Consider the following 24,991-nt stretch of genomic DNA (forward strand, 5'->3'; position numbering starts at 1 on the left):
GGATATCTTACAGAATCTCTTATTTGTCATCATTTTAACAAGATCAGACAAATGATGTCATGTTATAAAGAACCTTAAAACATGGTTTTAAACAAAACACTAACTTCTATTTTTTGAAAAGGCTTTTGAATTTATGTGAATAGAGTATATACTTTGAAAAAGTAGTAGATAAATATAGGATGGGGCAAAAAGTAAGACTCACTTGTCATTCATTGTGCATATAAGGATCTTGGAGGTTACGGGTTATTTTATTCTGAGACTGTTGTCACTTAGAGCTTTGGAGACAAAATCTTGGGGATCTTTAAGAATAGATTTTCAAACAAAATACTTTTTGTGGCCTTGGCCAGTGTTTTCTGTGCTCTGCACACATTTGGAATTCTGCATGTAGTCTTAACAAAGATGAAATTTGATTATATAGTTGAGGCTTTTAAAAGAAACGTGACATGTTTTGAGTTCGTGTCGTGGCTCAGTGGTTAACGAATCCGACTAGGAACCATGAGGTTGCGGGTTCGATCCCTGGCCTTGCACAGGGGGTTAACAATCCGGCGTTGCCGTGAGCTGTGGTGTAGATTGAAGACGTGGCTCGGATCCCGCGTTGCTGTGGCTCTGGCGTAGGCCGACGGCTACAGCTCCGATTAGACCCCTAGCCTGGGAACCTCCAAATGCTGTGGGTGCAACCGAAGAAATGGCAAAAAGACAAAAAAATAAAAGAAATGTGACATGTTTAATTGTAAATAATGTTAAACACTTCCTAAATTATCATTAGTATGAGCACTGTTAATACTAATAATGCAGATACTAATAGGTATTAATAATAGTTGGATTAACTAATAATAATAGTAGATAAATTGTGATACATTCATGTGTTGGTATGCTCTGTCAGCATCTCACACCATTTTTCTAAAGAATATTCAGTGATAGGGAAAACTTGATAAATTGTATTAGTCAGGACTCTTGGGTGGAAGGAATAGGAGTACATGTCACAAGATGTAAAGTGTTATCTTGCTAGTATTGTAATGGCAAAGGCAAAAAAGTCTTCCTTGCTAGGGCTAAGTTAAACCCTAGGAAGGACTTTACGATTCAACTTAGGCCTTTGTGGCCTTCTGTGAACCACTCACTCACTGTAGAGAGGGAGGATAGGTTGCTTGCTCTTCTTTGTGGGAGGAGCACTGTAATTGAAAACCCATACACAGGAGAGGAAGAGTTATCTGTCTTTGCTATGCCCATATTGAACACTTGTCCACTATAAATATGTGATCCGTATTATGATTTTGTTGAGTGGGAATGAGATTTTCTTATTTTGCTGGATGGGAAAAATATAGGGAAAATATCTGGAAAATGTGAAGAATGTCAAGAAAATTTTAAAATGTTTTTATTTCGTGCAGACCTTTCTCAGTCAAGCTATATTACTTTTTATTGCTGGTGGCAGAGAGTATGGGTTTCAGGGTACAAATGATGAACAGAAATCTTACTTTTGGCGTTATCATTATGGCTCATCAGGTTAGGAAACTGACATAGTGTCTTTGAGGATGCTGGTTCGATCCCTGGCCTTGCTCAGTGGGTTAGGGATCCAGTGTTGCCTCAGGCTGCAGTATAGGTCACAGATGTGGCTCATATCCCGCATTGCATTGGAAATGAAGGCAGGCAGCTTCATTTCTAATTTGACACCAACCTGGGAACTTGCATATCCTGCAGGTGTGGGCTGTTAAAAAAAAAAAGAAAGAAAGAAAAGAAAAGGAAAAAATCCTACTTTGATTTTGGAGGACCAAAGAGTGATTTTGTCATTGCTCAAAATTTTTTAGAGTTCTTCAGAACCTGAAGCATCTAGCTTTTAAAATAGGTAGTACATGCACATGGCTCACAAACGTGAAATGTTAAGATAAGATTTCCTTTCCATTTTTGTTCCCCATTTGCCCTCTTCCCATTCCTCTCCATAGGTAACCAAACACACATTTTTATCACCCTCTTTTTTTTTTAATCAGGATATGGCATATTACATGTATTGTTTTATACTTTGTTTTTTAATCTTAGAGACTGTTCTATAGAAGAATGCAGAGAACTTAATTTTTTTTATAGCTACATTGATTGTGTGTGGATTTACCATACTTTATTTAACCAGTTCTCCTTTGACAAGAATTTGGCCTGTTTTTTTCCTCTTAGAAACAATGAAGCTTTTTTTTTTTTTTTTTTAAAGGCAATTATAGCTATGTTTTCTCCATTTCATAGGTGTCAAAATTGTGTGAGTTAGGTTTGATAAATAAGTTGGACCATCAAACTGGAAGATGCTCTTTTAGGTTGGTACTAATGAAGTTAGTTTTCTTAAGAATTTCAAAAGTGCTACTTAATAATCTATGTCAGTATAATTGGAATAAATTACAACCTCTTAAAGTTACTGCTTTAAAGAAAAACATTGGTTTAGAATATAAGTTTGGGTATATTTTCAAAAAGGCCTATTGCATTACCTCATAGGTGTACCCTGTATAATGAAATCAGAGGTTCAAGCAAGGATAACTAAGAATGTCATTATAAGATCTCCCATAAGTAATGGGAGACAGCTCTTATGTGATAGTAAGGTAAACTTAAGGCTTTTCACCCGTTATGTAAATCTGTAAACTATGAGTATCCACAGAGTAAATTTGTGCACTTATTTTATATCCCAAAATTAACACATGGACCTCAGCAAGAATTAGACTTCCTATAGGGTTCATCCTCCATAATTGACAGGAGAGAAACTGAAACATCCTATTGTGAGTGACTTACCTAATTTACACAACAAATTAGTGAACGAGGCAAAACTAGAGCCCAAGTCTAATGACTTTAATGATATCTTGTTAGAAAATTTGTTTTGAAGACTGAACATTTAGGACAGATAAATGAATGTTATAATTTATACCATAGACAAATTAGGTCCCATTAATTTGAGTGAAATTTTTAAAAGTTTGGATAATTTTATGAATGGCTGAACCACAAATGGCTACCTAGGACTTGGATTATACCTAGCCCTTAAGGATAATGAGGCTTTGTGCTAGATGCCCCAGCATCTAATAATATAGATGTCTAGACATGGGCAAAGCTTGGGAAGCATCATTAGTGGTGAGTCTTGTTTTCCTTGAGCACATTTCTCAAGACCTTTATTGTCAAGAGATAAGGAGTAAGTAGATAACTATGGAACTGAGTTACATTTTAACATAGAGTAAAATTGCCCCTGCCTGCTGTGTGTTGTGTTATTTTTGGAGCATTCACCCACTTCTCATTTCAATTAAAACAGTCACTTATTGAGCATTTTGTAATATACCAGGTTCTGGGGATATCAAGATGAGTAAAAGAAATTTCCTGCTTTTGAGCTCATGGTGGGGCTGGTGAGGGGAGATGGGAACAATATACACGTAAGACTCCTTGTCCGAGACATGCTTGTTATGTAGAAGCATGTCCAAGGAGAAAATTTATTTTGCTAAGAAGCGTTGGAGAAAGAATAACAAGGTAAGCCATGATGAATACCTTTTCCAAGAGTGTTTGTGATGGGGAGCATCATAGGAGACAAGTGGGGAGTTAGTTGGGTGGGGAAGTGGTATAGAATTCCTAGCAGAGAAAATATATGCCAAAGCAGAGATTTTTAAACTGCTTGACATAAATAGATTTGGGCAGTGTGGATGGGTAACAGATTGTTTTGGGAAGATGTCAGGACATGAGTTTATATAAATAGATTGGAACTACTATGAATTTTAGTGGGTTTTAACACTGTTCCAGTGCTTGATTCTTCTTCATATATTGCTTAAATTCTTTGCTTTCTTTCTTTCTTTTTTTTTTTTTTTTTTTTTTAGAGGCGTTCTCGAGGCACATGGAGGTTCCCAGGCTAGGGTCAAATCAGAGCTGTAGCCTCTGGCCTACACCACAGCCACAGCAATGCCAGATCCGAGCCGCATCTGCGACCTACACCACAGCTAATGTAATGCCAGGTCCTTAACCCACTGAACGAGGCAGGGATCAGACCTGCATCCTCATGGATGCTAGTCAGATTTCATTTCCTCTAAGCCACGATGGGAACTCCATAAATTCTTTGTTTTTTAAAGCATTCTTAATCTATAGGTTAAATTTCTATTTATCTATTTAAAACATTTTGTTTATGCTATTATAAATTATAGTTATCTCCTCTTCATCTGACATAAACGAATCAGTTTAGCAATAATACGTCTCCTATATTCCCTATTTTAACCAATGACATTGTGTGTAACCAAGTCAGTGGTAGTCATTAGAGATGACTTTTCCCTCTTTCTTGTGCCCATGTGGTGGGTTTTTTTAATTCTATATCCTTAACATTGCATATAGTTATTCTATCCCCTTCCTTAACTCCCTATTCTACTGTTTGAACGGAATCAGGACTTCATCATGTCTTGGCCAGACTATTGTAAGAGTATCCAATGGACTACTCCATTGCTACCCGAGTATTCTTCCTAAAACACAAATCTAATTATTTCCTTATAAGATCTTTTAGTGGGTCTCCATTTGAGCTAAACTCCTTGCACATTGTATAGTTTTCTTCCTCTGATACCATTTTTTGCCTTAACAGCTCTACTCAAAATCCTGTGCTTCAGCCCAATCAGACTATGGCAGATATACAAGGCCATGTTAAGCTTCCATGCTTTTGCATATGTTAATTGTTTTGTTTCCAGTGCCTTTCCTTGTTCTTCAGAACGTCTATTCATATTTTTAGATCTGGTTCAGATAACTTTTCCTTCTTTTGACTCATGTAAGTGTAGTTGATTACTCCTTTTCTGAACTGCCACTGTTCCTAGTATGTGTCTCTTCTTGCTTTTATTGTGTTATATTGGTATTTCATTTGCATATCTGTCTCTGACCATGCATAGCTTGAGGGAAAAGACTTAATTTGCCTTTGTTTGAGCAACATTTAATTGCTGGTTTATACTAAAGATCTTTATCATTAAGTATAAGTAATAGATACCTACACAACAGAGTTATTCTAAAGACTTTTCAAAATATGTTCAGTTTAAAAAGTCATGCCTATGTAATAACTAAAGTATACTTTGCTGTAGTGCACAGTTTGGATTAATGGTGTAATAGCCTGAGCTGCACATGGCAGGTTAGTGATGTCCTGGAGGCTGCAATATAGTGTTGCAGATCATAACAAGAGACTTGCCAATTATAAGAAGCCAATCAGTAACATGCCCATTGTGCCAAATCTCCTGTATTTATACATTTCAGTAGTTACACCTAAGAATTAAATTGCAATTATACCAAAAAAAACTACACACATTTCACTTCTTAACCCATGTTATGTGAAACACCAAAAGAATACATTCACAAAAAGTTGAGGGCTGGATTAAGTCTTATCTCATTTGTAGTGATTGGGGGAGTTTATTTAGAGTTTGGAAATATCATTAATCTGGAGCCAGCCAGTACAAGAGACATTTAGACATGGTAAGAGGTGTAAAGATTTCTATCTTCAGCAGTGTTATAATCAGTCCAATAATTTCCAGTAATTGAAGTTAACCTTCTGGCAATCCATGTTCTACTCATGTGTACCTCTTAGCTTCTACTTACTTCTTATATCCTGGCCTAGATACTTTTTCACTAATCTGTTATGGGCTATGAAACTAGAAATAAATGGGCTTTGAGTAAGAATCTAGATTCTTAGACATGGTGATAGATTTTTTTTATTACTCAATGAATTTTATTACATTTATAGTTGTACGATGATCATCACAGCCAAATTATAGCATTTCCATCCCACACCCCCAGCACATCCCCCCACCCCCCAACTTGTCTCATTTGGAAACCACAAGTTTTTCAAAATCTGTGAGTCAGTTTCTGTTCTGCAAAAACGTTCATTGTGTCCCTTTTTTAGATTCCACATGTAAGTGATAGCGTATGATGTTGGTGTCTCACTGTCTGACTTCACTTAGTGTAATAATTTCTAGGTCCATCCATGTTGCTAAAAATGCCTTTATTTCATTCCTTTTAATGACCGAGTAATATTCCATTGTGTATATGTACCAAATCTTCTTGCTCCACTGCTCTGTTGATGGATATTTGGGATGTTTCCATGTCTTAGCTATTATATATAGTGCTGCGATGAATATTGGAGTACATGTATCTTTTTGAGTCATGGTTTTTCTCTGGATAGATACCCAGAAGTTGGGTGGCTGAATCAAATGGTAATTCTATTTTCAGTTTTCTGAGGAGTCTCTGCACTGTTTTCCACAGTGGTTGCACCAATTTACATTGCCACCAACAGTGTAATAGGGTTCCCTTTTCTCCATACCCTCTCCAGCATTTACATAGATTCTTTGATGATGGCCATTCTGGCCGGTGTAAGGTGGTACCTCATAGGGGTTTTGATTTGCATTTCTGTAATGAGTGATGTTGAACATCTTTTCATGTGTTTTTTTTGGCCATCTGTATGTCTTCTTTGGAGAATTGTCTGTTCAAATCTTCTGTCCATTTTTTGATGGGGTTGTTTGTTTTTTTGGTATTGAGATGCAGAAGGTGTTTATAAATTTTGGAGATTGATCCCTTGTCAGTCTCTTCATTTGCAAGTATTTTCTTCCATTCTGTGGGTTGTCTTTTCGTTTTGTTTAGGGGATGATAGCTGTTAATCAAGAGGATTTTACCTCTAAATTTTTAGAGGTGCATTTTAAAAATTTGGGTAGCAGAAAAGTCATTTTCTGGTTCGGCTAGCTAGTCCTGTGTATTATTGAATAGTTACTAGAGAAGAGCTAATTTCCAAAGGTGTAGAGTAGGTCTTACGGCTATGATTCTTTATTCCAAGTCTTCCTTGAGGAGGTGACACTTCTAGGCTGTTATGATACGCTGGGATGAAGAGGGGTAGAAAGAAAAAAAAAAGGCATGTAAAGGTGAGAAAGAGTTTAGCCTTTTTTGAGGTAAGTCCAGAGTGGCTGCAGCAAAGTGAACAAGGGAAATCTTCATAAGAAATATGGTTGGGTGTATGGTCAAGAGTCAAATCTTGTTGATTTTTAAACCTGTTAAGATCAATGGGAAACAACTTTTGAAAAGAGGAATGAGATAGTTTACATTTTATGAAGATTGTTTTGGCTGCTTACCACAAGAAGATTGGAATTTAAATGTTAAGAGGGAGAATGGGAAGGTTATTAGAGTCTGGAGAGATGAAGATAGCTTGGCAGGCTAGGGTGGTGACAAGGGAGATGGGGAAATGTGGATGGATTTGGGATTTATGTTCAAGGAGAATCAGTAAGGACTTTTTATGTTCCAACAGTATGACTGCTTTTAGTTTCCTCCTATTATGCTGTTTCATGTCAGCTGCTGTCTTTCCCCTTTCTACTTGTGTCCACCAGGCAAACTCCCATTTATCTTTCAAACTAGTTCAGAAGCCGTAACTGTCACAGCATCATTTGATTTTAGTTTAATTAGTTTTATTTTAGTCAAACCTAAATTACAGCATTAAGAAGTGAATGAATAATTATGACATTTACTCACTACTCAGAATTTGAGCTCATCCTCAAGAGAAGTGTTCCAAAGTTTTTTCATATGTTGAGCATAACTGAATTCCTGATCTAAAATCTGTAGGACTGAGTGCCAGTGCTTCACACAAGGAAATGATTATCCTCCAGAGGGCGCACATTGCAAAGTCACTGGTCCCATAAAATTTGTTTTATGCTAACATCAAACACTCCCCTGCATCTACTGGTCATAGGAAAAATTCATCTCATGTTTATATATGTTTTTGAGCTTCCTAACACTACATTCAATATACTTTCTTTCATGTGCCTTTGTGAGACTGTACAGAATTTTTCTGAAATACCTCCAAAATAGTTTAACTGTATTTGAATTTAGAAATAACTCTGTAATACTGTTCTTTTTGTGTTTATTTCCAGGCATTATTCTTAGTTTGATATAAACTTACCCTTTGTAATGATTTGTAGCTAAAGGAAATCTTCTCTCTTCCCAGATAATAACTTTTATCACACTAATTTGTGTATATTTTATAATCTCATCATTAAATTGAATATCTGTTTAAACTCTTGTTTATACTGCTCCACAGAATAGTAGTCATAGTCCAGTTTTTCTTTCTGCTTTATTGTTTCATAACTAGGAACTGAACTTAAGTAGTGAAAAGTCACATGAAACTGTATGAATTCATTTTGTTTTACTTATTTTGATTGTTGCAGGACTAATAAAGTATGTTAATTACACAGCTGTTGAGTAATAGGGAATGCACATAAAGAAAATATTAATATTAATATTTAGCAATAGACTATTTGCCATATATAGATTACCATCCGAGGTAGTTAGACCATGTTAGAATAATGAAATTTAGACTTGGGAAGTAGAGAAAACTAGATTATGGAACTAAAGATAATTAACATTTACATAATAATTTTAAAATAATTGATTTTTTCTCAGGTTCTGTTATCAATGGAAGGTTAACCATTACAAAATTGGAGGTTATTAACCAGTATTTCTCTGTAATTTTCTTTTGTATTGATTCTATGGAAATTGTAGTTTTGACCTGAAATAAATTATTCTGCAGTAGTTCCAGGACCCCTGGTGGATGTCTGAAACCAAGGACAGTACCAATCTCTATACATGCTATGTTTTTTTCCTATACATACATACATATGATAAAATTTAATTTATAAATTAGGCACAGTAATAGATTAATAATAATAACTGATAATAAAAGAATAATCATAACAATATACTGTAATAAAAGTTGTATAATGTGGTCTCTCTCCATAATCAACTTCTTCAACTCTACCAGAAATGTGACAGTGGCTTCACTGGCAAATGTAGCCTCTCATATTTTTCAGTGCCAACTTACTCCTGAATCTCTGTAACCATCCCTTATTTTCAGTAAATGGCTTGGTGTCACTTGTTTCGGGTAATTCCTTGCTGAAAAGTCCACATAGGCTCTTTGTTTTCTGGCATAGCACACCGCCATTGGTCAGAACACATTTTCTGTTCATGTCCTCCACCCTCAAATTTAATGCCTTTTCCATCTTAACTAAGCACTTTCACACACTGTGGCCATAGCTTTTGCAGTTTAAGATCCAACAGCAAAGCTAGCATGAATTTCTTTTTCCTTCACAATTTCATGGGTAGATTAGTTCTTAACCATAGATCTTAGTGAACTCAGCATACATTTTTTTTCTTTCCTTATTAAGTTGGGAGCTTTAACCTTTTCTATTTAAAGAAGCACTTTTTAGGGCCTCTTTTGACACATCTGAATTGCCAGCATCACTCCTCTTGAGCTTTGGGGTGATTATTAGGTAAAATGACGTTGACTCGAACATAAGCACTGAGATACTGGGACAATGATCTGATAATGAGCCTGCTGTTTTAAGTGACTCACAGGTGGGATATGCTGGACAAAGGGATGATTCACATCCAGGTTGGGAGAAAGAGATGGCAGGAGATTTCCGGGGGATTTCTTCATGCTGCTCAGAAAGGCTTGCAACTTAAAACATATGAATTGTTTCTGGAGCTTTCCAGATCTCAGTTGATGCAGACAACTGATACCACAAAAAGTGAAACTGCAAATAAGGGGAGACTACTATATTCTGCTATCTACTTGATTTTAGCCTTTCTCCTTGTTATTTAAATAGTTATTTATTTTACCTGTGTATTTAAGGTATTTTGTTTTTTATACTGTGTAGTTTTTATCGTAACAGTATTCACATTTTAGCAATATGTGGGTTTTGTTTTGTTTTTACATTTTAATATCTCTTTCTAACACAGGAATACTCTGAAGATAGTAACTCTGAGCCAAATGTGGATTTGGAAAATCAGTACTATAATTCCAAAGCATTAAAAGAAGATGACCCAAAAGCAGCATTAAGCAGTTTTCAAAAGGTTTGTATTTTTTCTGGTTGATTCTATAACTTTTATTTTTCTAAATGATGTCTTAAATCAAGTAAATTCCATGTGATTTTGTTTCAGAAATATATTTGGATACATGGTGATATCATATAAAGTAAGTTTGTATTATGCAACATAAGCAAATATTTCAGAAGGGCTATTCCTTTGTATTTTCCAATCAAGTTATCTATAGAGCAAAGCCGTTGTCCAGAAAAACTAGTATGGTTCTGGTGGAAAGAAAATCAACATGTTAGTCAATAGTTATTATCCCTGCAATCTTATTTCCTGTTTTAGTGACATATCACACAGGTGTGGTTTCATTGCTAAAAAGTTTGATTTCTGGAGTTTACACTGTGGCACAGTGAATTAATGACATGGCTTGTCTCTGAAGGTACTAGTTTGATCGGCCCAGCACAGTGAGTTGAGGATCCAGCTTTGCAGCTGTGGCATGGGTTGCAGCTCTGACTTGGATTTTATCCTGGCCTGGGAACTTCCATATGCCGTGGAGGTGGCCAAAAAAGGGGGGGAAATGTGATTTCTTTACTACTGATAAATTTTGGGGTTATTCTTGCCCAAAATTATTCAAAGGAATAAAAAGTACTCTGGGGACTGTGTAATAATCAAGAAGTAGTTCTTATTTAATTTTTGCTGAAAGATCTTCAAAATAAGATCTCTTATCCTTAAGTAAGCATTTTAAGACTTTTTTTTTTTTTTAAGTGTTTTAAAAATGACATTGAAAAGTAAGAGTGCTTGGGACTGTTTTTCATATGATGTAAAATTAAAAAGTAGACATTGGATGTATTAGAAAAGAACAGTATTAAGTTATACTAAAAATTTCTTCTTTTTTTAGGTTTTGGAACTTGAAGGTGAAAAAGGAGAGTGGGGATTCAAAGCACTGAAACAAATGATTAAGATTAACTTCAAGTTGGTAAGATTTGTTTTGGGAGGAATTAAACTGATAATGAAATTATATAGTTAAAAACTTCATGGCAGCAAAATGGCATTATATCTACTTCTCTCATATAATTCTGTTGATGTGTTTCCATATTTAGCCTACTTTTTATTTGTGAGTACAGCAATACTAAATTTTTTAAAAATTCTTCATAGAATACAAAGTTTTCTGTTTAAGAAGACTTTTAGATATTTGGACAGTATTTGGTTGCATTATTAGTAGAGTGACTCTTCTCCAAACTATCAGTGTTTATTTGGGGGAGTTCTCAAGTTCTACTTTTTATTACAGGGAGTTGCTTGTCCGTTTATTAGGGCCGAAACCTTAGCGTTATTCATGGCTCCTCTTCTTCTCCCACCTCACAAATAATCTATTGGTAAATCCAGGTGGCCTTATATATCTTTAGGAAACATCAGTATATTTTATAATTTAGAAGGCTGTGTAAGCACCAGGTATCTCAGGATAGAGATTTGACTGAATAGTTATGGTGAGATTAAGGGCCCAGTGTTCAACTCCTAAGAGTCTTTGATTTAAAGTAATACCAAGAGACCTTACTGAAATCTGCTATCTTAACAAACTAGTAGTGGTTTACTTTTTGAGCCCATTTAAATGTACCCCACCTGTAAGATTTGATTTTACCATTTTACCTTGAGGCAAAATGGGAAGCAAGTAAAAGGAAAGAATTACTTGTATTTTGTGTTATTTTGCCTACCTTTTTTCTCTGCCTTTTTCTTGCTCTAGTAGCATCTCTGAGTAAGTTATAGTTTACAAAAGTTATCACTTCATTCCTGTCCCTCTTGTTTTCCAGTTAGATTCACAGTAGGGCTCGTGTTGTTGTTCTAGTAGTTTGGGGTTTTGTTATCAGCTACTCAATGTGTTTACCATTGCAGATTTAAAAAACAAAACAAAAAAGCAGTTAACCTAATTGTCCCTCAGTCTTTAATTACAGTAACATAAGTTTTGAAAAAATAGCTTTGAAGTTATTATAGCATAAGGAAATGAAGTCAAAACTAACTTTTTACTAAAATCCTATTTAATTATCAAGATAAAATCTTGAAGTTGAAACAGTCGTATTTCTCATTTCCCTTTTGCCAGGAGATATATTCTGTAACATGGATTTTAGCAGCTCACTGAGAGCATGTTACCTATTATTTACCCCTATACGGTACTGGCGTACTTAAAAACAAAAGTAGTTTGGTATATGTTGCTAAAGCTTTTCCCATGTTCTGTTAATTTTTTTTTTTTCCACCTACTCTTGCTGCTTTCTTTTTTATAATTCACTTCTTTCTTAGATTTCAGAGTCTTCTCATGTTTTTTTCCTTGTCCTTCATGCTATATACCAGGGGAGAACATAGTCGTAAGCAGGAAAATTACAGTAACATTAGTTTATTCTTCACCCTAATAAATAACACATGTTCTGCTAGTCAAGAAAGCATTATATCTGCCATTGCTCCATCTTTGTGATTGAAAGTAGAATAGAGCACAATAAAAAGAGAGATTAAGAGCATTTGGAGATTATGGGGAATTTAAGTGCTGGAAATTTCACTAGTAGTCTTTTATTTCCTCAGATCTTTCATGTTTCCTGTAATGCAAATAGTCCTGCAAGGAATAGCAATAGTAGCTCCATCTACTATTGAGTGAGCATTAGGTGGGAGGACTTTTCTCCTTTTTAGGGGTGGGGAGGACTTTACTTAATAGTGGAATAAGAAGAGATTCTTTAGTGGGCTTGAAGAGATTCTTTCACTTAAGATTTTAATGGAAGAGCCTGACAATAATAGGGGGAGAAGAAATAAGTAACTACTTTTAGAGAGCTTCCTAGTCTCTGAATATTTTTGTAGTCTTTATGATTTGAATCTATGTGTTTGTTCTGTAGTGAGGAATATTATCTGAAATTTGGAAAATCTGTAACTTGTAACTTTTATAAGCTTTATGAATTTGGTTCATGTGTCTGAGTAATCGAGTGACTTCAAATTTAAGCTAAAACATTTGTAGTGTTTCATACATAGTTCCTCTGTAATTGAAAAACTTTATTTTTCAATTAGGTAGTAATATGTACTATAAACATCATGTACATACCTTAGTACATAAATATGTACCTGGTAATGTGTTTTTCTTTCCTCACAGACAAACTTTCCAGAAATGATGAACAGATATAAGCAACTATTGACCTATATTCGGAGTGCAGTCACAAGAAATTATTCTGAAAAATCCATAAATTCTATTCTTGATTATATCTCCACTTCTAAACAGGTTAGATTCTGTTTTTCCCTCTTGGTACTTATCAGTGTGTTTCTTGTTTATACAAAGGGCATTGTTCTCTCTCTCTCTTTTTTTTAAAGCCTAAAGGTTCTATTTAAGCAGTTATGCTAGTTTTTACTTTTAGTGTGCTTTAAAAATAATATATGCTACTTGATTATAGTACTAATGACATAATATTAAAAGGTAATAACCCTAGCTTAATCTCTTTAAACAATATCCTCAGATCGAACATAATCTGCACACAACTTTTGCAGGCTTATATTAGACTCCCATATAGTTACTATCACAATTCTATCTAATAAACTCCTCAATACTTCAGCTAAACATCCTGAGCTGTTAATACTTAACAGTGAGTCCTAGGTGGTTTGTGTAGATTTGATTCAATAAGGATCCTTGGGAGGAGAACCTGTACTCATACAATTAATAATTAGCATTACTCATTAGGTGTTCAGTGCTATCTCTGTGCTTCTACAGAGAATAGGTAGATGGTGAAAGGAAGGGCTGAATAAAGGAACTACAGTGGGCATGTGGAATGTTAGTGCTTTCATTATTCTAGTTTTTATTTCTGTGCCTGCAGCATTCAAAAGTTCCTGGGCCAGGGATCAGACCTGCACTACAGAAGTGATACCACCAGATCCTTAACCTGCTAGGCCACCAGAGAACTAATTTTTGATTATTATGAAAATCAGAGATGATTATGTTACTTACCATTTCTTAGAACACTTGATAATTTTTGTACTCAAAAGATGTTCATCTCAAAATCAGCCTCTTTTGATCTGTCTTTTCTACTAGATGTCATTTTTATTTATTGAGGCAGTTTTTACTCTTTATATCTAAAATATACATAATGGAAATAGAGGAAGATAAACTTATTTTTACTTAGAACATTAGCAGTTAATGGCATTAATTCTAGAATTCTTAATATCGGGTCTTTTAATCAGTTAAGTCTCTTTTTTTTTTTGTTTATTTTTTTAAAGAGGCTTTTCTTAAGTGAAAAAATGTTTTCTGAGTTTTACCAATGCATCATCAAAATATTTTTGTACATTATTTATAAATGTTGGGAGGAATAAGTAATTTTAAAACTTGAAGATTGTGTGTTGCTTTGTGCTATTATGTAAGCTTTATTGTCTTTTGAAAGTAAGTATAGATATTGGTTGGCCAGAACTTGACTTATTTACTTTGACGTCAGTCATAAATAAATAGGCAGCCTTTTCTGACAGTCTCAACCTTTCCTATTCTCATGGCCTTCTTACCTCTTGATCCTGTTAAGTAGAGACCTAGAGAATCAGGTATTCAAACAAAGGCGGGACCAGAAGTGGTGGGGACAAGGGAACTTATCATAATTCAAACAAAGAGCAATTTCCATTAAAAAAAAAAAAAGCCATACTCAGACATATGAACTGATGGTGTTAGACACAGCTAAAATTGTGCAAGACTTTGTCCCTCCATTCATCTCCAACAGTTTACAGTAACTTAAAAGTTTATAGCCCAGTTAATTGATTAGTCACATTTATAGAACAATTTTTGAGGGAGGAGGCTTATTCTTTCTTTAGCAACTTGCTTAGGATTTGCCACATAATAGGTACCAAATGAGAGTTGAGCAAATAAGATATACACTGATAACAACCATACTATTTCTATGTGTATGTTATTTACCTCTATTTATATAGAGTGAGTTACTAGTTTGGAAAGGACAAACCTATACTAGTAGGACATTAGACATTTTCTGGCTTTTATTTTTTAAAACTTGAATAAAAACACATTTTGTCACTTTCTGTAAATTTGATCTGTACTTTACTAAGGTATTGTTGATTTTGTGGACTGTCACAGACATTCAGTAAGATACAGATAGTGTATCTTAATGTATATTAAAGTTCAAAGATGCACTTTTAGTTTGTTCAAATTAACTTTATTAACAGGTACAAATTTGCTGTTTACAATTATAGAATTCTGATTTTTTATGTCAGATGGATTTACTGCAGGAATTCTATGAAACAACACTGGAAGCTTTGAAAGATGCTAAGAATGACAGACTGTGGTTTAAGACAAATACAAAGGTAACAACTACAATTACTTTTTTTTCTTCTGAAGAATGGGCGGGTATCCTTGATAAACTCTGCTAAAGATGCAAGCCTTCTCCTGTTGAAATCTTTTAATTTTAATAAGTTTATTTTTTTACAGCTGGGGAAGTTATATTTAGAACGAGAGGAATATGGAAAACTTCAAAAAATTTTACGCCAGTTACATCAGTCCTGCCAGGTAGCATTCCTTTATTTTTCCTTAATATTGCTTCATAGTAAAAAAGCATAAGAAAAAATTGTATTTGAAACATTGCTTAGGGATATTTTTGTTCAAGCATCATCCCAAAAATAAAATTGGGAAAGTAAGTTACCAAAAAGCTTATTTTTTCTGAGTATTACATTTATTCCTCTTTTAATCTTAATTTCAGTCCTTATTTTTTAGAATGAGACACAGGTATCAGTAAACTAACAGATGCGTCATTAATGCTAAGAATAAGCCTTTCGGGAGTTCCCGTCATGGCTCAGTGGTTAACAAATACGACTAGGAACCGTGAGGTTGCAGGTTCCATCCCTGGCCTCGCTCAGTGGGTTAAGGATCCGGCATTGCCATGAGCTGTGGTACAGGTCACAGACGCGGCTCAGATCCCGCGTTGCTGTGGCTCTGGTGTAGGCCGGAGGCGACAGCTCTGATTTGACCCCTAGCCTGGGAACCTCCATATTCCGCGGGAGCGGCCCAAGAAATGGCAAAAAAAAAAAAAAGAATAAGCCTTTCATATTTAGTTATGTACCTATGAAAATTGGAAAGAATCTTACAGGTATAGATCATAAAGATGGTTTTATTCTAGGAGTTCCAATTGTGGCTTAGCGGTTACAAACCTGACTAGTATCCATGAGCATACGGGTTTGATCCCTGGCTTCACTCAGTGGGTAAAGGATCTGGCATTGCTATCACTTGTAGTGTAGGTCTCAGACACGGCCCTGATCTGGGGTCGCTGTGGCTGTGACGTAGGCCAGAAGCTGCAGCTCCAATTCAACCCCTCTCCTGGGAACTTCCATATGCCCACAGGTGTGGCCCTAAAAAGAAAAATAAAAAAGATAGTTTATATTCTAGTTTTCATGTATGAATCCTATATAACAACATTGTCCAATAGAACTTCATGTGATGCTAGAAGCATTCTGTATCTGTGCTCTCCAGTGTGGTAGCATCAGCTATGTGTCATCAAGCACTTGAAATGTGTCATCAAGCACTTGAAATGTGGCCAGTATGATGGAGGTACTGAGTTTTTAATTTAAATTCATATAGCCACATGGTCTATACAGTACACGTCTATAACTTTCTAAATAGAACCTGTCATTTTGTATTTCCTTTTTCGTCTTGATCAATAAGTTACTTGATAGTAGTTTAAATATTATGTAGAAATACCATTTTAAATATTTTTAAGCTCTTTCAATGCCCTCTAATTATATGTTATTTATGTAAATGGGGGAAAAGTTGATCAGAATAGTGTTCTAAATTGTCTGCAGATTTTCATTTAATAGTTTTACCATTTTTTAGTTTTTAAAAACAGTGTTTCTATTTCATAATTGTTTTGCCTTATAATGCAGATTAATCATTTATAGATTGTTTCTTATCTACACATTCTTTAGGAAAGCTTAGCCTGATGCATAAGCAGCTGTGTTCATTTCCATATGAAATGGAAATGGTAGAGAAGCTATTTCTGAATGAAAGAAGTTCTTTCATAAGGAATATGAAAAAGCCCTCTGGAGAGGTTTTTCTTGGTTTATTTTGGAACATAAGGAAAATGCTATCTGGATTGTAAATAACATCAGAGTATATACAAGAGATGCATGGTCATCTAAATGTACAGATTTTCTTGCATATCATAGTTTTTAGTCTTATTGTGACTTATTAGTACTAAACAGAAGTTTTAAGTTGGATGACCAAATAAGTAATTAATTTTGGCTTTGTGTATGGCATTGCTTGTATTTATGGTTATCTGAAAAATAATCTATTGTTCCTGGCCTGTGTTTCGTTGGTTGTTGGTCATCTTTCAAAGTCAAACTGAAATGTCACCACTTTTGTTATTCCTTTAACAAATCCCAAGAGAGTGAGTCCTTTCTCTTCCGTTCTTGGCACTTGGTTCATGCTTCAATTAGAATCATTATCATTTATATTATAATTTTATCTGTTGACAGTTTGGTCTTCTAAGTTGTGAACACTTTGAGACCAAGAATATTGGTTTATTTAACTTTGTATTTCCCCAAGGTAGACCCAGTGCCTGGCACTAGGAAGGCATGTGGGAAGTACTTTTGACTGAATGAGTGATCTAATGTTCTTGTGAAGATTTGGGGAAAACCATAAATAATCTAAATAAAAAACATTACAGAGAGTTCCCCAGTGGCTCAGTGGGTTAAGGATCAAGCATTGTCACTGACGCATCTTGGGTTGCTGCTGTGGCATGGGTTTGATCCCTGGCCTGGAAACTTGCACATGGTGTGAGTATGGCCAAAAAAAAGAAGAAAAAATTACTCAACTTTTATACATTAAAAAAAATACTTCTGGCCATTGAAGTTCATGTTCTTTGTAATCTTTGTTCCAATTAAAAGTTGTAATGCATTTTCCAACAGAATTAGTATTATAAATGTAAGGTTCTCAGGCTAAATCAAATAAAAATAACTAGATTGACTCTGAGTTCTATCTTGACTAAATGTTCATTATCTGTTTTCCTAGACTGATGATGGTGAAGATGACCTGAAAAAAGGCACACAGTTATTAGAAATATATGCTTTGGAAATTCAAATGTACACAGCACAGAAAAATAACAAAAAACTTAAAGCACTCTATGAACAGTCACTTCACATCAAGTCTGCCATCCCTCATCCACTGATCATGGGAGTCATCAGAGGCAAGTTTGGTTTGGAGAGTGTGTGGGCAGTGTCATGTGAAGATACCAGGGTGTCCTTGCATAGGACTGAATGACTATAAAGGTTGTTTCTGTTTTAGTGAAAATAACAAAGTAGCAAAGTTGATGAAATGATGAAGTCTTAGAAAGGAGTGAGGATGAGTTTTTGTCATTGTACAATTTACATTAGTAAAGATATTATTATTAATAGAAAATTCACCCATCAGAAGTTCTATTCTGGAATTGTAAAGATATATAGATAGATAGATAAATTACTTTTGAAAGTTCCTGTCATCATGCAGCAGAAATGAATCTGACTGGGAACCATGAGGTTGCAGTTTTGATCCCTGGCCTCGCTCAGTGGGTTAAGGATCTGCATTGCCGTGAGCTGTGGTATAGGTCACAGATGTGGCTCGAATCTGATGTTACTGTGCCTGTGACATAGGCTGGCAGCTGTAGCTCCAGTGGGACCCGCTGGCCTGGGGAACCTCCATATGCCGTGGGTGCAGACCTAAAAAGCAAAAAAAAAAAAATTGCCTTCTACTTCAACTGAGAACAAAGATTTTCAAATGCTTGTTTGGGTGATGTTTAATGAAGAGCTTGCTTTTTTAGAATTCAAGTGTGTCCCTTTTAGATGTTTTAGGAGCTAGTACTCTTGAAGTTTTAGAATTAAAAAGACTAGAAGACACCGAAATAGTTTTTGATTCTATAAAGTGGTCAATCTGTAATAATAGAATTGAAAACGCTTCTTCTATTTTCTTTACAGAATGTGGTGGTAAAATGCACTTGAGAGAAGGTGAATTTGAAAAGGCACACACTGATTTTTTTGAAGCCTTCAAGAATTATGATGAATCAGGAAGTCCAAGACGAACCACTTGCTTAAAATACTTGGTTTTAGCAAATATGCTAATGAAATCGGGAATAAACCCATTTGATTCACAGGAGGTATGTTTGTGCTCTGGTTGTTAATTTCTATCAGCTCTTGTGGAAATAAACATTCTTTGTACATATATGTATTTAATTCTTCTTCCTTTTTTTTCTAACTGTGTTTAGGCCAAACCTTACAAAAATGATCCAGAAATTCTAGCAATGACGAATTTAGTAAGGTAAGATTTTATATTTCAATTAAGATACTTTCCTTAAAGCAGTGAATAAAGGAGAAAGAAGAGAGAACTTTTCAGAATTCAGTTAATTCTCAATGTTAACTCTCTTGTATTTTGGCTTGAAGTACACCAAAGTTTGTGAAATTTTTGAAGTTTTTTTATACTGTTTTTGTTAGTCACAAGATTTTATAAATATTCACTGCTTTTTTTTGTTTGTTTTGTTTTTTGTTTTTTTGGGGGGGATTGGCTTTTTAGGGCTGCACCTGCAGCATATGGAAGTTTCCAGGCTAGGGGTCGAATCAGAGCTGCAACTGCTGTCCTATAACACTGCCACAGCAACATGGGATCTAAGTATCTTAGCCCACTGAGCGTGGCCAGGGATCAAACCCACATCTTCGTGAATGCTCATTGGGTTCATAACCCACTGAGCTACATTGGAAACTCCCATTTATTGCTCTTTTTTAATCTTATGTCTGTGTGTATGTGTTCATGTACGTGTATAAACGCATGCTATTTTTTTCAGCAGAAAGCCAGAGGTTTTAAAACAATTTCACAATATTAGAATTATCTGCCTTAATTCAAAATGAGATTACAAATTGGTTGAAATAAGTCAAGAATTTTCAGGGAGTTTCTGTCCTGTCTCAGTGGTAACGAGCCTGACTAGTATCCATGAGGTTTGGGTTTGATCCCTGGCCTCACTCAGCAGGTTAAAGATCTGGCATTTGGATGAGCTGTGGTGAAGGTCACAGATACAGCTCAGATCCTGTATTGCTGTTGCTGTTGCTGTGGTGTAGGCTGGCAGCTGAAGCTCTGATTCATCCCCTAGCCTGGGAACTTCCTATGCCACAGCGCAGCCCTAAAAAGCAAAAAAAAAAAGAATTTTCAATAAGATAGCTTCTTTACTTATGTATCTTCTTAATTGACATGATAAAACCCTACTTTAATTAAATTTGCTCAGGAAATTTTCTAAGATGAGAAGCAGCAGAGGGGTTATACTGGTAAGAAATCTAAAGATTTATTGTTGGCTTCTATGGTAAAAGATACAACTGACTGTAAAACTTGCTGTGATCAATTAATATTAAAATTGATATTAAAAAGTATGAGAAACTTAACTAGGTTTCAAGTCCATTGTTTTAGGTTTATACAGCTGAGTTTACTAAGACAGGAAGAATAGTTAGGGACATAGGGCAGGGTTGGGGTTTTTTGGTTTGTTTTCAGATATAGGTGGATAATTTAGATGACATTGTGTTAATATTCTTTTTTTTTTATTTAGAAAAGTACTATTAGGCTATAAATTATGAGTCACCTAAATTGCAACATTAGAAAATAAATTTTCTTTTTTTATTTTAGTTATGAAAAGTGATTTCACCATCCTCAATACAGTTTACTCTGTCTACATTTGGCCACATTAACTAAGAGATGATTTGATTAGAGGTTAACTTTATAATACTTTGAAAATATTTGTTTATTAAGTTAAATTGCTAAGAAACAGTTTAACTTTTTAATAAGAAATACTGAAGGAGGAGTTCCTGTCATGGCTCAGTGGTTAACAAATCCGACTAGGAACCAGGAGGTTGCAGGTTCTACCCCTGGCCTCACTCGGTGGGTTAAGGATCCGGCAGTGCCCTGAGCTGTGGTGTAGGTCGCAGACACAGCTCGGATCCCGCCTTGCTGTAGCTGTGGTATAGGCTGGTAGCTGCAGCTCCGATTAGACCCCTAGCCTGGGAACCTCCATATGCCGCAGGTATGGCCCTAGAAAAGGCAAAAAGACCAAAAAAAGAAAGAAATACTGAAGGGAAGTTTTGCCCTAAACATTAGTACTTTGTTCAAATTAAATTGGATAAGTGGGAGTTCCCATTGTGGCTCAGCAGAAACAAACCTGACTAGTAACCGTGAGGATGTGGGTTTGATCCCTGGCCTCATTCAGTGGGTTAAGGATCCATTGTTGCTACCAGCTGTGGTGTCAGTCACAGATGTGGCTTAGGTTCTGCGTTGCTGTGGCTGTAATATAAAATTTGAGTAAATGGATTAAAGCATTGATTTATCAGACTTTTTTTTTTTGCTCTTTATGGCTGCACCCACAGCATATGGAGGTTCCCAGGCTAGGGGTCAAATTAGAGCTGCAGTTGCTGGCCTACACCACGACCACAGCAACACAGCATCTGAACTGTGTCTGTGACCTAAATCACAGCTCATGGCAATGCTGGATCCTTAACCCACTGAGCAAGATCAGGGATTGAACCTGCATCCTCATGGATACTAGTTGGTTTCATATCCACTGCGCCACAACAGAAACTCTTATCAGACCTTTAAAAAGGAATTACTAGGAGTTCCCATTGTGGCTCAGCAGGTTATGAACCCAACTGCAATCCGTGAGAATGTGGGTTTAACCCCTGGCCTAGTGGGTTAAGGATCCAGCATTGCAGCAATCTGCAGTGTAGGTTGCAGATGTAGCTCAGATCCCACATTGCTGTGGCTGTGGTATAGGCTGGCACCTGCAGCTCCAGTTCCACCTCTAGCCTGGTAACTATCATATGCAACAAGTGCAGCCCTTAAAAAAAAAATTTTTTTTTAAAGCAATGACTGTATTTTAATATGTATTATAATCCAGTGAAGCCTCTATATAGAAACTTAGAAACTTATTTAATGATAAATTTTGACTCAGAGTGGTCTATCGTGTCCTACATTTTGTGTAAGATTTTTTTTAAGCCATTTAAATAATGGAAGAATGTCTCTTGGATAAAATATATGTGTGTGCAAGTGTTTTCACCATTTAAGTATATCTTCCTGTAGTGTATTACAATAATATATTTGGGATAGGTAAGAAAAGTAATGCATCCTAATTTTATCTTCCTAGTCAGTTGCCAGCAGACTAGAGGAAAATAATTCCTGTTGAAGCACTTGAATCACCTGCCCCTAACATGAAGTTACATTGCGACCCAACAGATGGAAGCACAGCAGAGGGCATACAGATTGGCTGATGATATGTCTTACATATAAAGCAGACATTGGTGCCATATCCAGAAGGTTGGCTTCTTCCTTCTCAGCACCTTTAGCAATCCCCTTAGTGCCTTCAAGAGTAGATAGTAGATACCTTAGAGAATCATGAACATAAATCAGCCTTTGGCCTTCTGCAGCAGTCTCCATCATATGTTTGTGCAATTTGGCACTAATTATCTGCCACCAATGTTTCTGCGATATAACTCAGTGGAATTTTAAGACTAGAGAGAATTGAGAATCACATGATCTGTTTAAGAAGTTTTGGCAGTTGCTGGTATCTTTCTAGAAGATAAAGATTGGGAAGCTGCATTTCTGAATAATAATCTTCAAAGAGGATATACTGTCCTATATCCAAACTCCTCAATACAGTAGTATGCATGAATCCTGATTTCTTAGGGAGTAAAAATACACAATTTAACTTGAAAGCAGTAAGCATTAAATGGCTATTAAACTGTTGTCAATTCTTAACAGTACTGATTTTGAGGGGTTTTTTTTGCTTTTTAGATTTTGAGATTTTAATTGATTATGTATAAATATAAGATAAAACCCCAGAAGATTTATTTAATCTTTCATTTATAAAACCAAAAGCATTAAAAAAGAAAATTCATTTTGTTTTCAGAAGAATATGTGTGAAGTGTTTCCAATTTTCATTACTGAAATTGTAATTTAGATTTTTGCATATGAAAATGAGAAACGAGCTTTAGATTATCTGATTTAATATATGATCTCTTTATGTTTGACAAAAGTATGCTTTTCTTTTTCTGTTAGTGCCTATCAGAATAATGACATCACTGAATTTGAAAAGATTCTTAAAACCAATCATAGCAACATCATGGATGATCCTTTCATAAGGGAACACATTGAAGGTATATTCTTTCTGCTAACTGAATTCTGTTACTTTGCCACTGACAGACAGTGCTTCTTAATGGAGCTATATGGAATTAAACTTTTTTTTTCTCTTTATTGCACAGTGTGGAAATATTTCTATGTGCTGTTATGGAATAAGATACTCCTTAAAATTATAAAGCTGTTTTAAAGAAATCATTAGCCAATTTCATGTTATTAATATAATCAAGTTCTTATATCCACTTAAAGTAGCTATCCCTTTTACCTTTTATTCTAATTTAGATATTGTTGCACATTTATTACTGGTGCTTAGGTTCAAAGTTAAATTTTAGGATTTATTTTTGACAACAAAAGCTTTGAAAACAGCCTATTATAGATAATGCTGAGGTGCATTTACTTTGAAAAGGTAACATTGTATTAACAAATATATGAGATTTTTAATAAGTACTGGTTAACAAGGACAAAAATTATCCCTTTGTTTTGAGCCTTTTATACCTCCAGTGTGCCCACCAGTTAAGGAGCTATTTGATAGTTTTTAATAATCAACTCATTCAAATAATTAAATCCTAGATGCATTAGGGAAATCTGAAGAATACTTTGGAAGTAATTTCGTTTTTTTTTGTTGTTGCTCACCTTCCTTTCTCTTTCATTTAACAGACATTTTAAGTTTTTATTTGAACTTAGAATGATACTGTTCTTTGTGGGTATAGAAAAATGTAGAAGCCTCATGCATAATTCCTGTCTAGGTTTTGTTTTGTTTTGTTTTTTGTAAGGATAATTCTACATAAAGAAACTAGGAAAAATGATTGTAAAATCATTGTGTAAAATGTAGTACTGTAGGTTTTGAGAGAGCATAAGATAAGGAACTTGGTTGTCGTAAATTAGAGCTTCTTGAACCATGTTAACTGTGGAGGAAATGATTAGCAGTGAAGTGGTATTAAGAAGGCAAGAGGATATTTTTGGTAGCATCACCACATGAGCAAAATCAGGGAGCTGGGAACAAAAAATTAAGAGGAGAGACAGTCTCTAAATGTACTATGCATCTGTTGAACGCAAATGTTTTCAAACACAAATACTTTATGTCCTCACCAGACAGAAAGATGTATTTTGGCGAGATAAATGATATAGTTAATTAATGTGATTTAGAAGTACATAGTGATTCATAGAGATATACAAACTATTAAATACAAATGTGTTATTTTAATTTTTTGTCTTTCAGAGCTTTTGAGAAACATCAGAACACAAGTGCTTATAAAATTAATTAAGCCTTACACAAGAATACATATTCCTTTTATTTCTAAGGTATTCATGGATTTCAGTATTTATAATTTGTAGTTATAAATGCAGTATACCTATCTTCTGTTTAAAAGAGTGATTTTTGGTAATGTTTTGTAGTCATTACATTTTGAAAATACAGTATAACTTAAAAGTTTTTACTTTTAATGTGAATGTTCCTGTGTTTTCTTGGCATAAATTGAGTTAAAAGTAAGGAATAATTAAATTTTGTTTTAAAAATTTTTTAGCCTCAGAGAAAATTGTAGAGCAAGTAGTGGCTGAACTATATAACTGATATAGAGTTAACCCCAACCACAATAACATTATGGTAGAAATATACTTTAAAAGTTAAAGCTAAATTTTATCAGACCTGTTTTTTCAGAAATATTTTAAAGTGATATTGAAATTTGTTTTAAATTTTCTCTCAGTGGTAGAAATGAATTTAAAATCAGAATAAGTATTTGTATAAAATCATGAAGTCTTTAGAAAAGTGAATTAGTAGAATTATAATGAGTTTTTTGTCTTAGGAGTTAAACATAGATGTAGCTGATGTGGAGAGCTTGCTGGTACAGTGCATATTGGATAAGTAAGTATTTGTCTATTTTTTTACCACAAAACTTTTAGGACATAAAGTTTGAATAATGATGGCAAAGGTAACAATTGAATTCTTGATTTTTCACTTAAAAAAAAAATACCCTCTGGCTATGGTTTTCTACTGAAAGAGATAATATGTATGTAATGGCCTTTTATAAAGGAATGATCATATTAAGCACATGGTCT

General features: G+C 34.9%; 1 protein-coding gene across 2 annotated transcripts in view; it reads left to right on the forward strand.

Moving 5' to 3' along the window:
- Nucleotides 1-24,991, forward strand: part of COPS2 (COP9 signalosome subunit 2) — a 32,042-nt gene that overhangs the window by 4,428 nt on the left and 2,623 nt on the right. The window contains exons 2-12 of one of the 2 annotated variants that reach the window (NM_001105301.1): nucleotides 9,736-9,849; nucleotides 10,706-10,783; nucleotides 12,929-13,054; nucleotides 15,031-15,120; nucleotides 15,245-15,322; nucleotides 17,816-17,990; nucleotides 18,754-18,932; nucleotides 19,041-19,093; nucleotides 22,859-22,956; nucleotides 24,156-24,238; nucleotides 24,739-24,797. In NM_001105301.1, the coding sequence (NP_001098771.1) occupies nucleotides 9,736-9,849; nucleotides 10,706-10,783; nucleotides 12,929-13,054; nucleotides 15,031-15,120; nucleotides 15,245-15,322; nucleotides 17,816-17,990; nucleotides 18,754-18,932; nucleotides 19,041-19,093; nucleotides 22,859-22,956; nucleotides 24,156-24,238; nucleotides 24,739-24,797 (1,133 nt within the window). Of the gene's footprint in view, nucleotides 1-9,735; nucleotides 9,850-10,705; nucleotides 10,784-12,928; nucleotides 13,055-15,009; nucleotides 15,121-15,244; nucleotides 15,323-17,815; nucleotides 17,991-18,753; nucleotides 18,933-19,040; nucleotides 19,094-22,858; nucleotides 22,957-24,155; nucleotides 24,239-24,738; nucleotides 24,798-24,991 lie in introns of both variants that reach the window. The other variant, XM_021072083.2, reaches the window with a different exon arrangement.

Source organism: Sus scrofa, chromosome 1 (assembly GCF_054392235.1).
Source record: "Sus scrofa isolate SSC_HxYL_T2T_F1_AM1 chromosome 1, Sscrofa_HxYL_maternal_Yorkshire_Landrace_v2.0, whole genome shotgun sequence".
NCBI lineage: Eukaryota > Metazoa > Chordata > Mammalia > Artiodactyla > Suidae > Sus > Sus scrofa.